At 33.3% G+C, this 12,713-nt stretch overlaps 1 protein-coding gene across 1 annotated transcript in view; it reads left to right on the forward strand.

The window, feature by feature from the left end:
• Positions 1-2,339, forward strand: part of LOC107676354 (U6 snRNA-associated Sm-like protein LSm3) — an 8,423-nt gene extending 6,084 nt beyond the window's left edge. The window contains exons 3-4 of the mRNA XM_016470876.1: positions 619-714; positions 1,984-2,339. Of these exons, the coding sequence (XP_016326362.1) occupies positions 619-714; positions 1,984-2,064 (177 nt within the window). The 3' untranslated portion in view covers positions 2,065-2,339. The remainder of the gene's footprint in view (positions 1-618; positions 715-1,983) is intronic.
• The last annotated feature ends 10,374 nt before the right edge of the window (positions 2,340-12,713 follow it).

The raw sequence follows: 12,713 nt of genomic DNA on the forward strand, positions 1-12,713 counted from the left end.
TTTCTTTGATGAATAAAAAGTAAAAAAAAAAAAAACAGCATTTACTTAAAATCTTTTGTAAGAATATACACTACCGTTCAAAAGTTTGGGGTCAGTAAATGTTTTTTCTTTTTTTTTTAAAGAAATTAATACTTTTATTCAGCAAGGATGTGTAAAATTGATAAAAAAGTTAAGTAAAGACTTCTATTGTTACAAAAGGTTTTTATTTTGAATAAATGCTCTTCTTTGTAACTTTTTATTCATCAAAGAATCCTGAAAAAAGTATCACAGCTTCCAAAGAAAAACAATGTAGCAGTAAAACTAATAAATCAGCATATTATACTGATTTCTGAAGATCATGTGACACTGAAGACAGAGTAATGATGCTGAAAATTCAGCTTTGCATCACAGGAATAAATGACATTTTAAAATGTATTAAAATAGAAAACCAGTATTTTAAATGATAAGAATATTTTACAATGTTACTGTTTTTTCTGTATTTCTGATCAAATAAATGCAGCCTTGATGAACAGAAGAGGCTTCTTTAAAACACCTTAAAAATCTTACCGATACCAAACTTTTGAACAGCAGTGTATATTTGTTTGTTTGTTTTTTATTCTTATTATTTTTTCACATTAGGCCTATGACCAGCACTTGAACATGATCCTCGGAGATATTGAAGAGACAGTGACGACTGTGGAAATCGATGAGGAGACGTATGAGGAGATTTATAAGGTAACTGCAATTTACATTTTAACGTAAGCCATAAATCCTAATTGGTTTTGCATCAGTCTTTCAGTCATTCTTGAGAAGTGGGACAAAACAGGGTGCAAAATTGAAAAAATAAAACCTTGTACTCAGAGAAATGAAACTACATTTATGTATCTTATATGTACTAAGCTACTGAGCTATGCTTTGATACAACCTCCTAACTTTTCTCTTTTTTAACAAAATGTGCTTTTTTACCTTGGACTGTGTAATATAATTGCAGCTTACTTGCTGGACCTGTTTTGTCCCACGTCTCAAGAATGACTGTGTTGTAAATATCACCCATATTCTGTTTCAGTCTGTTTAGAGGATTTGAATTATAATTAGTCTAATATTGGTGATAAATAGCAAGTACAACAAATATAATCTTTAGTGGTCGACCGATATATTGGCCGATATCTGCCATTTTTCAAATATCGGCATCGGCCGATAAGTTTTTCTGTTTGGCCGATGTGTTCGAGATTTTTATTTTGACGGCGCGGCATTTAGCAAATACGCATATATATCATTTAAACAAATCTTTGAATGACTAATGAACATTTAATTTCACAAACCTTGCAGACTTAGTCGAATCTAGTTGAGATCTTGTGAAGTCTGCATGTGACCTGCATGATCGCGTGTCACATGTTTCTGTGACAGTCGGTCCTATGGTCCGTGTGAATTGAATACGGACAGGAGGAGAGTTCAGCTTCACCGGAGACGCGCGATCGACAAACTTTAAACTCGTTACTGATTTCAAATTATGCTGTGCTTTATGCATTTGCCCACTGCCATATTCATGTCATTTTCACTGTGTGCTGTATGTAAAATGAGTGTTACCTTGGCTTTATTTGAAAAAATATGATTCCCAATGCACACAAACTTCCCAGAATACGGAGTGCCCTGTTGGTTACAGTGTTTACTTCCTTTTTAATTATATTTGTATTAAATATTTATTTATTTGTGAAAAATACTTTGTCTTCTAGAGTATAAGTATGTTTATTTTACACGTTTATTTTTTTAATCCATTTTCAAATTATTTCAAATTTCTTAAATATGAATTAAAATAAATAAAATTATATCGGCCACCCTGCTTTCCAAGATATCGGTATCGGCTGTCAAAAAAACCCATATCGGTCGACCACTAATAATCTTTTTTTCCAAATTAACGACACTTCTTTATTTATTTACTTATTTACATATTTTATTTAAGCCATCAAGTATTGTGTTGAGATGCGTCGCACGTTTGTTTTGCAGTCGACGAAGCGGAACATCCCCATGCTGTTTGTTCGAGGAGATGGAGTTGTGTTGGTGGCTCCGCCGCTGAGGGTCGGATAACTAACTTCCTCGAGTTGTACACAACTTACCTTCACAGTTATGCTTTGGACTCTAGATTCTTCAAGTGGATTTTGAAGTGGATGACGTTTTTCGTTTTTGGAACCACAGAGCTGTAAATCTGTTTATTTTGCAAAGCTGACCTTTCGCTTGACGTTTTGGAAACCCGTAATGGCAGGTCATTTGCGCAGTATGTTTTGTAACTGTCATTAAAATGATTGAAGTTCCGATTTTTTTCAAATGGCTTTCACTAATGTAATAAAATCTTTGTTATGGTTTGTTATGCAGAATTTTTTTCTACAGAACATCTAATATTATACACAATAAGTGCATCATTAACTCAACATTGAGACAGAACACTTTTTTTTTTTGTATGATCATTGTTATAATGGGATAATAATCAGGGGAGTAAACACATTTGTTTAGAAGGCATGTAATTTTTTAAATACTATATAAAGTTTGGAAATAAGATTTTTAAATGTTTTTAAGTCTCTCTTCTCACCAAGTCTGCATTTATTTGATAAAAAATACAGCAAGAACAGTAATATTGTTAAATACTATTACAGACATTACAGTTTTATTTAAAAAAAAAAAAAAGTAATTTATTACATTTTCAGCATCATTACGGATCAGCATCATCTCACGATCCTTCAGAAATACTAATATGCTGATTTGCTTCTTAATTATTTTCAGTTATTATTATAGTGCTCAATTATGTAAAATGGTTCTTATGAATTTTTTTTTTTCATGATTCTTTGATGAAAAGAAAGTTAAATGAAAAGTAATTATCTGAAATAGAAATCTTCAGTGACATTATAAATCGTTTCACTCCCTTTTGATCAGTTTAATGCATCCTTGCTGAATAAATGTGTTAATAAATGCATTAAAAACTTTTGATATCATGATATCCACAAAAAAAATATTAAGCAGCACAAATGTTTTCAACACTGATAATGTTAGATATTAGATGGCAATTAAAGCAGGGAATGGACAAGGTAATTTAACTTTCACATTGCAATTTCATATAATGGGTCGTTTTTAAGGCTTTTCCCTACACAAAAAACAAACAAAAAAAACTTGGGTACATTTTACTCTTCAGTATAATCGTATGCTACACACATATCCTTAAATGTAAAATTTACCCCAAATATGCCTTGATGAATGAAAGCGGACTAATGTAAATCATATAGTAGCCACGGAAAGAATCTGCTTTGAACAGTTCTTTCCGTGGCTATATGTGCAATTCTTCAAAGTAAAACACTAATAATAATAAATCATATTTGAACCTCAGTTACCAATAAACTGATTCCTGAAGAATCATGCAGCAGTTGTCTGTGTGAAGGTTTGTCTCGTTCTTCCACAGCAGACTCAGTAAGCCATCAATGCAGTGTTTGTATTTGAAATACTCTGTCCAGTAGAGGGCAGTGTATGCAGGGATTGTGGCCGATCATGTTCTCACTGTGAATGTAACATTTTGATTTATCTATTTCTGTTTACTGTCACGTTGTATAAATTCAGCTCAGTTACCCGTAGTTTGAATGATCCTTCTGATATTTTATAACACTTTTTTAGTGCCTCTCTTTATTTTATATCTGTGTGGCGCTTTTATCATTACCCACAATTCTTAGCAGAGAGCCATGGAAGCAAATTCACATTTTTACCTCTATGGATGTCTGTTAGATGTTATAGAAATTAGAAGAAGAAGAAGAGAAAAAAACAGAAAACATACTTCACTCCAGGCTATAGTTACTCTTGTCAGATCAATATTTATTTTTATTTTATTTTATTTTAATGCCAGTTTAAAGATGCATCATAACATCACCCGAAAATGAAAAAAATAAAAATCAGTCACTATTTTCCCCACCTTCATGTCATATTAAACACTTTTTTTTTTTCTTGGAAAATACCAGAAAATTATCTTTTCGTCTCATTTAAATTTTTTTTTTCTTTTATTATAGACATGGTCCATATGAGTTGCATAACCTTAAAATAACCCTTTTATTATTTTATTTTATTTAAAAAAATCACGATAAATGCATCATCCAAAAAAAATAAAAGAAAAAAAGTTCATTTGCGCAATATGTTTTGTGACTGTCATTAAAATGACTGAAGTTCAAACGTTTTCAAATGGCTTTCACTAATGTAATAAAATCTTTATGGTTTGTCATGCAGAAATCTTTTCTACAGAACATCTAATATTATACACAATAAGTGCTTCACTAGCTCAACATTGGGACATTAGAACACATGTAAATAATAAATAAATAAATAATATTTTCTTGGAAAATACCAGAAAATTATCTTTTCGTCTCATTTAAAAAAAAATTTTTCTTTTATTATAGACATGGTCCATATGAGTTGCATAACCTTAAAATAACCCTTTTATTATTTTATTTTATTTAAAAAAATCACGATAAATGCATCATCCAAAAAAAATAAAAGAAAAAAAGTTCATTTGCGCAATATGTTTTGTGACTGTCATTAAAATGACTGAAGTTCAAACGTTTTCAAATGGCTTTCACTAATGTAATAAAATCTTTATGGTTTGTCATGCAGAAATCTTTTCTACAGAACATCTAATATTATACACAATAAGTGCTTCACTAGCTCAACATTGGGACATTAGAACACATGTAAATAATAAATAAATAAATAATAGTAATCTTTCACCGTCATAAGCAGGGGCCAAGAGGGCCTTTGTTAATAGGCTTCAAAACATGTACTATATCATTTTATTTATTTATTTGTATTTGTATTTTACCCACCTGACAGCAGCATTTTGTCAGCTTTGATCTATTGAGCAAATACTCACTTTTTCCAGTTTTCTGCATCTGCTAGAAAAAAAAAGCCAATTGAATTGAAATTGTGTAATTAGTTATGTAATGGGTGTATTGGTATGGATATCAGAGTGTGGTTTGTATGTGTCCTGATAAATGTGTGTGTGAGTGAATGATATATATTTTTTTCTTGGTAGTTATGGACTGAGTTGTTAAAAAAGACTTTTGTCGGGGGAAAATGTTAATATATATAATATGCTTACGACCGTTTTTTGACATGGATATTTTTGTCCTCTGAGTAACTTGTCTTAAATTGACGCACAAGGTTTCCTTCATGAAGGTTTCTTATTAATTGTGCTATACTCAGGTGTGAGCAGTAGATGGAGCCCGACGGTGTTTTGTTCCTGTGGGTGGCGCTGTTGTTCCGTGCGGCAGCCAGCAGCGGCTCCATCAAGCGGAAGTGCTTCATCAAGTTCACGTTTCAGTTACCATTTCAATGATGTGTTAAACGGTCTTTTGGGTCAAAACTAAGAGTGACACTCCAAAAATAGAGCAGCTATTTGGGGAAGAACACCAAAATAAGGCTTTCCCGTGATATGTATGGGTCTTTCCCATTAGCGAGAAAGTGACGCAGAGTTCTCAATGAAGATGGCCTAACTTTTCCCACAGCCTAAAATAGCCTCCTGGAGGTGGTTGATAACCAAATATAGCTAGTTTTGGGACCGGACCAGAGCCAACACAGTTCTGAACAGCTGTCCAATGTAACAAAATCTGGCTGTAACTCAAAACAGTGTTATTTTAACATCAGGCTGGTGGTCATGTGCAAAAACTAGTGCTAGATGATGAAAAGGAGAAATATTTGAACAATAAAATGTTATATAATACCCATACAATGTTATTTGTAAAACGACGAGTTTATTTGAGATTTTCTTTGGAGGAATTGAGGAACGCCGAGTTGTTCCACCAAATACTGAATAAAATATTTGGATAATATAACCATGGCCTCTAGATAAATATTTTTCTAACTTCTACCAAATGCTTCTTAAATGTATTGTGCTGGAATATGCACTGGAAACACAGGGTAATTTTTCAGGATACATTTTTAAAATGGAATTTGTGGTGTATTTTTGCACTTAGACAATTCACTCTCTTTGGCCACCTTCATTTGATGTTGTAACTAACCACAGATTTTTGGAAGACAGCGTTTGCGTGCCTCCTTATTAGTGTGTTATTTCATATTGCAAACATGTTCCTGGGCTTTGCACTGATTACATGACAAAAACTGGAGCAGTTCCCTGCTCATTCAGTTAGCTGAATCTGAAACAATTCAACAAGAGTGGCCTACAGGTGAATGCTTAACAACGACAAAATTAATTAAATATATAAATGACACAGCCTGTGTGCATAATATTGTCCATATACTGTCTATGTAAAAGTTATGGCTGCAGAAGTTCAGTTGACACCATTAGTGGCATAATGTAGATTACCACAAACAATAAGTTCTCATACCTTGTTTAAAAAAAAAAATCTTAAAAGGTAGTGCACACCAAGGATGATAATGATAACTAAATCTAGAAAGTATTAGTTTATTCAAACATGAAAATTAGCTGCAAATGTACTCACCCTCAGGCCATCCAAAGATGGCTTAGATGAGCTTGTTTCTTCGTCTGAACAGATTTGGAGAAATGTAGCATTACATCACTTGCTCAGCAGTGGATGCTCTGCAGTGAATGGGTGCCGTCAGAATGAGAGTCTAAACAGCTGATAAAAACATCCCAATAATCCACAAGTAGGTAATCTACACGACTCCAGTCCATCAGTTAACAACTTGTACATTGAAAGGCTGTGTTTATAAGAAACCAGTGGTGTATAAAGTACCTGAAAGCCATACTCAAGTAAAAGTACAAATATCTTACCAGAAAATGACTTTGGTAGAAGTTGAAGTCACCGTTTAGAATATTACTTGAGTAAAAGTCTTAAAGTATGTGATATTTATTGTACTTAAGTACGAAAAGTATTTTTTTAAATCTTAAACGTACTTAAGTATTGAAAGTAAAAGTACAAGTAAATGCAAAATGGAAAAGAAGCAAATATATATATATATATATACTGTATACACGTATGTATATATATATATATATATATATATATATATAGACATGGATGCATATTAACTGCAGTTACAGATGCATAATTAGACATAATGTTTTGTTTTTAACATAAAACGTTGAATACTGATATTTGAAATGATTTAAAACATGAAAAAATAGTCGAAATGTGAAATTAAAACCGCCAGTAGGTGGCAGCAAGTGACTGTTAATGAGTGAGTCATTGAGCTTCAACCGATTCATTCAAACGACTGATTCATTCAGAAACAAGCATTTGACTGTGTTAATGAGTGAATCACTGAATCATTTATTCAACCGATTCGTTCAAAAAGCTGATTCATTCAATTAGTAAACACTGTCCATTGCTCAGAGACGCAAAACAGTGCTGTGATCTTTGTTTGGAACTATTTTCGTTGGCAAAATTGAGCAAAAGCAAGCAATATTATGTCTAAAATGTAAGTCACGTTGCTTTACTGAACTTGTTATTACGTTATTATGGATTATAGACTCATATTTTAAAAGTTAAGTTAACTTATTAAAGTTAAAATGTCTTGATGGATTTGTTTATTACTAAAATGCAGCTTTTCGCTTTATACGGCATTAACTGATGGACTGGAGAGGTGTGGATTAATTGTGGATTATTGTGATGTTTTTATCAGCTGTTTGGACTCTCATTCTGACGGCACCCATTCACTGCAGATGTTTTTTTTTTTTCTTCTAATTCTATAGGGACGTTCATACCACAACTATAACGATAACAACACAGAGTGACGCCCCCATGTGACCTTCTGCCCAAGCCTGATGGCTGCAGATTCCAACATGTGTGTGCAAAGTCTCAAAGAGTTTTTGAGCATGTTAAGGGCCCCAAAATGCCCCGGATAGTCAGAAAAAAATGAGCAAAGTCCTTAGCCTTTTATGGGTTCGGGCCCCAATTAATTCATTTTTATGGATGCTATTATTTGAGCTGTAAAGCCGTTTAAATCATGGCAATGAAGTTGTAAAACTGGATGTTACTTTACACACACACACTAAAAAAAAAGGTAGTAAGTAATTTTCCATAGACAAATCATGTTAACACTCACATTTGGTTATGTTTTGGAGCTATATAATGAAACAGAGAGTATTTTAATGTTTATAAATGGGCCCCATTCACTTCCATTGTAAGTGCCTCACTGTAACCCAAAGAAAGAAAAGGAAATAAAATGAACATTATTCAACATTAATCAACATTATAAGTGTTGCTGATTGATCTTAACTTCTTGAACCTCCAATCTTCCTTTAATACATATAGCTTTCTCTTTGACTGAGAACTGGTTTGAATCCACATCACCCTTCAGAATCGGTGTTTCCTTCTAACTAATGTGAAAAGCATGTTTTGGGCTGTTACAAATGGCTTACGGCCGTGAGGGACATGACATCAAAGACCTGCGGCTCTAATCTTAGATTGGTTGGAGTGTCCAGAAATCCTCCTAAACTGGAAATAGCAGCGCTTAACATAGACACATGGACTGTAAGTTGTTATACAAATGTGCAAAGAAAGATGTTGGCAAGTCAGTGCAAAGTCCATTTGTTTTAGTATTAGTGTGACTTAATGATCTCAGGAACATATTTGCACAGGTGTGTCAATTTAGATTATTACTCATCTGTGCATGAACAGAGTGAATTTAAGTGTTTTTTTAGTAAATGGATATGGGTGGGTCATTCATTTGTATTCTAGTGTGTCCGTGAATTATTATTGACATTATTTAAATGATTATGAACTCAGTCACATTAATGCTGTTAAGTGTGTAATGCAAAAAAAAAAAAAAGTTTGTGCTTCTATGACTTTCTTTCTTCTGTGAAAGACAAAAGAACATATATTTTTTAAAAACTCTCAATGTTTTCTGTCCAAACAATGAAAGCTTGTGATATTATTTTGTTTGAACCCAACATTCTTCGGAATATGTTCTCTTGTGTTCAAGCCAAAGCAACAGCTTCTAAAAGTAGTAATATTTATTTCAGCATTTGTTTAAGATTATTTTAAGCTGATTAAACAGTTGAAACCAATTTTATCCCAAATAATCTAAGGGCACAGCCTAATCTTTTTGTTTGTGTTTCAGTATGATTGAATAAAAAGAAAAAAGAAAAGAAAAAAGAAATGCAAGAATCTAAAATAATTAAACAACCAACCATGTAAAACAAAACAAAACAATTAATTTTTAATGCATTTGCTTTAGCTTTTTTATTTTTGTATTTTTTTTAGAATTTATTTAGAGTGGGATTTTATTTGTAGATTTTATTTTTTGATCGTTTATTAATATCCATATGCAATAAACATGCATTTTTTTCACACATTGGTGATTGCTTCCATGTGCAATTCATTTGTCAGAATCTGTTGAATGTGAATATGTCCATAAAATGTGGAACCAATAAAGCATCCAGACTGTTTCTATCAGTATCGCATCCAAAGAAATGTAGTAAACAAATTATTTTCTCATAAAGTCAGAGATTTACATCTCTGTTCTGTCAAACAACAGTAGCTTCTGTGGTCTGCTTGTTTTTTACTCACAAAAAAAAAAAGCAATAAAAACTAATTTAAATGGATTCCTCGACATATAATTGTTTTGAGTTTCCTTGCTTTTATTTCTTAAACAGCAGACTTAAATAAAAATCCTGCTGTTATTGAAAATGTTTGTCAGGCAAAATGATAAACAATGGCACGCTGTTATTTAAATGATTCTGTTGCTGCTCTATCTTCAAACTTTGAATTTTCGTTGAATAGACAGGCCTATGATCAGATTTAGATCTTGGCCAGTATTCAGACAAGATCCTGAGGAAAACCAGCTTTGAGTTGAGTGAGATGAGGTGGTGTTACAAACAAGAAACAGACCAATACAATAACCGTTGCTGGAGATGAATGTCTCTCATACTTCACACACAAAAGCACTATAAATATATGACGTGATTTAAAGCATAAAGAAAACATGCACATCTCAAATTTTGTAAGATTGCACACGCACGCACGCGCGCGCGCACACACACACACACACACACACACAACCTAGGAACCATCTAGAACACCCTAGCAACCACGCAGCAGGGTTGTTATTGCTAAGTAAAACAATGATTTTTTTTTAAATCAAATATTTATGTTAATTGAAACAACATTAACTGTAATATAACTAAAAAAATATAAAACATCAGTTTTTGATTAGCTTATGACAAAGTACTAAAATTAATGAAAGTAAAAATAAAAAACAACAAAATTACTTAAATTTAAACTAAAATTAAAATGTAAAATTAATATATTAAATAATATAATAGTACATATATATATATATATATATATATATATACACATATACATATACATATATACATACCATAGCAACACCCTGGCAACCAGTATCAACCTTAGCATCATGGTGGTGAATTAATGGGAAAACATTGCTCACATTTAATAAAAATTAAGTTACTTTATTTTAGTATAGTTTATACAACCTATATAGAAATACAGAAGTTTGAGGCTGACAAATAATAATAATAATAATAATAATAATAATATAGCTGCAAGCAGCAATTCCGGGGCCAAGCCCGAGAAGGGCTGTAGTGCAGCGCAGAGCGGGAAGAAGAAAAACGGCAGAAATGGAACATACATAAAGAAGAACAGATAGGTTCAGAAGTACAGAAGTTCAAAATCGAACAGAAGTTCAGCTGAGAATGACCAAAAACACGTTTCTGCTTCAACACGAACACAGAAGGAAAATCCAAGGTCTGGAACAGAAGCAATGTTAGCCACCCTGGATTCGAACCCACGACCTGAAAGGTTTGGGCCAGTGGCTTAGCAGAGTGCGCCACTCAGTTGACACACGTTCAACAGGCCGCAGAAGAGAGGTTAAGGTGTAAGAATGATCTCACAAAAGCGTGACTTAGCATATTACACAAAAGCACAATTGACATCCTCAGATTCGGCATGACCTCCGATTTAATCATGATTTTCTGACTAACTGTTCAAAAGTTATAAGGCAAAATGTGCATTTTTAGTATCTCATGACCCATAGGTGGCGCTGTTCCCAACTTTGGCATGGACCCTCAGATCTTGTTGTTGATGAAGCATACCAAGTTTGGTTTCGATTGATCAAAGTTTGGCCGAGATACAGCCTCTGAACAAATTTGGGTTGACCTTGTTAACTTCACAACATCATAACTTTTTTTTCACTAGTAGTTAAAAAAATCTGTTCAGTCATTTCTGTACAGCTCAGTCCAAAGATCATATGATCAGAATTTGGACAAAATTGGACAACATTTCTGGGAGGAGTAGTGAAAAAACAGTTTTTCATTCAATTGAATATGGCGGACAGACACCCTGTTGGAAAATGACAAATGAGACATTGTCAGAATCGGCATAACCCAAGGAACAAAATGACATAAATATAAAAAAGTTATGTGTTTTTGCAAGAATTGTTATAGCTCTGGAACACTACGTGGCGCTGTCTTCAAACTTCCGGGGTACCTCCGGGACATGGTGTTGATGATCCCTACCGATTTGTTTGCAGATATGTCCAATGGTTCAAAAGATATAGCAATTTATGACAAATGTCAAAATGGCGGACAGATAGTTCAGCCAATCCTGGCAAAATTCACATGCACAGATTCGGCATGACCCAAGTAATCCATAGACACCAAGATCATAATTCTGACCAATTGTTCAAAAGTTATAATCGAAAATGTGCATTTTTGGTATCTCACGACCCATAGGTGGCGCTATTCCCATCTTTGGCATGGGCCCTCAGATCATGGTGTTGATGAAGCGACTATTTACTGTACTTTTCAAAATGGCCGCTACTATAATGGGCGGAGTGTGAATGTAAGCTATTGAATGTGATCAGCATGAAGAGAGTAATCATGTGTACTAAGTTTCATTTTTCTAGAATCAGGGGTTAAAGAGTTATTACCATTTCAATGTTGAATTTTTGAACTGGTGGTGGCGCTATGGAGTTGGTCCTAGAGACCCCAATGTTGTTCAGATCACTATTCATGGCCATCACTACAATTGTGCCAAATTTCATCATTTTCCAATGTTCCCTTCATAGGGCTACCATAGACCCCCATTTGACGAAAATAATAATAAAACATACAGATACAATAGGGGCTACAGCCCTTTGGGCTTGGCCCCTTATAAACTGGTTTAAAGGCATTGTTAAATTCATCAACTATATGCAAGTAAGCACATGCAAGTTATCTTTTCAGACATATGAAATGCACTGAAGTCATAATTTCCCCCATGCAAGAGATTCTATACTCTATCCAACACATCATTCTATACTCCAATAACTCCCATAATGAAGAAAACGACTGATAAAAATGTAAATGTAGTAGTGTAATGTCTGCAAAACTTGAATTGACTCATTTCTTCAAGCACTGTTTCACCTACTAACAATACATTTTCAGGTTTATGCATCAAAACTCAATAACTACTCTCCACTACCCTCAAAAGGTGAGTGCTGAGACGGTGTCTACATTAATTGCAAAATGTATTTGTTGTGTAAGCATTTCATTTACCAAGCACCTAATGTTCTATTAATGTTTTGTTTTTTTAGATTTCTGCAATGCACTATACTTGGAACTTCCTCCTTATCCAATATGTAATTCTCTGCTCCATGAACTTTTTTTATGGAGGACACAACTGAAAAAAAGGTAAATTTAATTGTATAATGTTTGCAAAGCTTAGATTAAGTATTTTGTTTGCGCAGTCATTAAAGCAATAACAATATTATTTTATTTGTGT

The sequence above is a fragment of the Sinocyclocheilus anshuiensis genome, unplaced genomic scaffold (assembly GCF_001515605.1).
Source record: "Sinocyclocheilus anshuiensis isolate Anshui unplaced genomic scaffold, SAMN03320099.WGS_v1.1 scaffold4015, whole genome shotgun sequence".
Taxonomy (NCBI): domain Eukaryota; kingdom Metazoa; phylum Chordata; class Actinopteri; order Cypriniformes; family Cyprinidae; genus Sinocyclocheilus; species Sinocyclocheilus anshuiensis.